Source organism: Phaethon lepturus, unplaced genomic scaffold (assembly GCF_000687285.1).
Source record: "Phaethon lepturus isolate BGI_N335 unplaced genomic scaffold, ASM68728v1 scaffold13251, whole genome shotgun sequence".
In the NCBI taxonomy this organism is placed as follows: domain Eukaryota; kingdom Metazoa; phylum Chordata; class Aves; order Phaethontiformes; family Phaethontidae; genus Phaethon; species Phaethon lepturus.
The window spans coordinates 23,480-25,161 of record NW_010518522.1 but is presented as its reverse complement, the minus strand read 5'-3'; the positions used below and the strand labels follow the sequence as shown (position 1 = coordinate 25,161).

Genomic DNA, 1,682 nt, shown 5'->3' with positions numbered 1-1,682 from the left:
CAGCCAAAGCGGCACAGGCGACGCCTCCGGCCCCTCCGCGCTCGGCCCCGCTCCTTCAGCCCCGGCCGCCGCTCCAGCCTCAGCTCCAGCAGCAGGCCGTGATGATTACGCCGACGTTCAGCTCTGCTCCTCAGACCAGGATTATCCAGCAGCCGGTGATCTACCAGAACGCGGCCACCAGTTTCCAAGGTAGCGGTCCGGGCGCTTGGGTTACGGGTGTACCAGGTGCGCTGGCGATAGGCGGTGTTGGTGTTCAAACTCCAAAAGCACCCTCGGCCATGACAAACCTAATGACCCTTTTCTTGTGGTGCTGCCGGTGGGGCCTCCCTTCACCTGCCTGCGTGGCTTTGGAGTTGGGGGAGCATGAGAAACCATCGCAAAGGAGATCTTTTTGTGTGACCTCTTGCGGTAGTTGTCTTCTTGCTGCTCTTCTTGCCTTTTCTCCTACGGCCTTTGGGAGGCTTGTAAAAAATACGTCTAAAAAAGGCTTGTCGGCAACCCTGTCCTCCCACTGGTGTGGAGGCAGATCCAGTCCTGAAGCTCCAGTCTGTGCCGTGTGGCTGTCTGGAATGGAGGCACGTTTTAACTGCCGAGCTGCTCCTGAGTGCGGTACTTGCATTGAGCAGAGACACTGGTGCGGATACTTAACGGTGACTGGATCTCCCTTTGTGAATGCCAGCTGTCTCGAGCTTCTTCAGTAGGTGTCAATTCTTTCCATGATAAATAGGATGCTGGGATCCACCAAGATGAGCAGGAGTGGGCAAGTGCTGATCGGATGTACTGTGTGGTGTCACTGAAGTGATAAGTCCTGTACTTTCAGACCAAAGGTTTTTGACTTCATTTTCTCTTAGCTGATCTTCTGTGCCTCCTGGAAGGCTGCTATTCCAGGTGCAATGTCTTCTTGCAGGAGGCAGAAAAGGAGCTGGAAGCTTCCCAACGTGTGGGACGAGTTAGATGAACACTGCCTACCAAGAAGCTCTGGGAAGAAGAGTGGAGCTAGCAGCGTTTGCAGGCTCCAGAATGCAGACCTGTGTTTCAGGACTATTCCTGACATCTCTTCTGCTTTTCAGTTCTCCAGCCTCAAGTCCAGAGCCTGGTGACGTCCTCCCAGGTCCAGCCGGTTACCATCCAGCAGCAAGTGCAGACTGTGCAGGCCCAGCGGGTGCTAACGCAGGCTGCCAATGGCACCATCCAGACGCTAACGCCAGCCACGGTCCAGACGGTTGCTGCACCACAGGTCCAGCAAGTGCCAGTAAGTAAAAATGTGGAGCGATACAGGGATCCAGCAGCAGAAGAAATTGCTTTTGCGGGTGTATTGGGTCTGGCTGAGATGGAGTTAATTTTCCCCATAGCAGCCCTCATAGTGCTGTGCTTTGTACCGGTAGCTAGAACGGTGTTGGTAACACACCAGTGTTTTGGGTACTGCTGGGCAGTGCCCGCACAGCATCAAGGCTGTCTCTCCATCATCCCCCCTCACCAGTAGGCTGGTGGGTGGGCAAGATCTTGGGAGGGGACATAGCCAGGACAGCTGACCCTAACGCACCAAAGGGATAGTCCATACCACATGATGTCTGCTCAGCAATAAAAACTAGTAGAAAGGAGGAGGAGTGGGGAGGTTTGTTATTACGGCGTTTGTACATTCTGGAGCCGGCACTAAGTGTACTGAAACCCTGCTTTCTGTG

General features: G+C 54.5%; 1 protein-coding gene across 1 annotated transcript in view; it reads left to right on the top strand.

Annotated features, from left to right (window-relative positions):
- The first annotated feature begins 9 nt into the window (after positions 1-9).
- Positions 10-1,682, top strand: part of SREBF2 (sterol regulatory element binding transcription factor 2) — a 21,583-nt gene continuing 19,910 nt past the window's right edge. The window contains exons 1-2 of the mRNA XM_010296761.1: positions 10-189; positions 1,071-1,252. Coding sequence (XP_010295063.1) covers positions 102-189; positions 1,071-1,252 — 270 coding nt within the window. The 5' untranslated portion in view covers positions 10-101. The remainder of the gene's footprint in view (positions 190-1,070; positions 1,253-1,682) is intronic.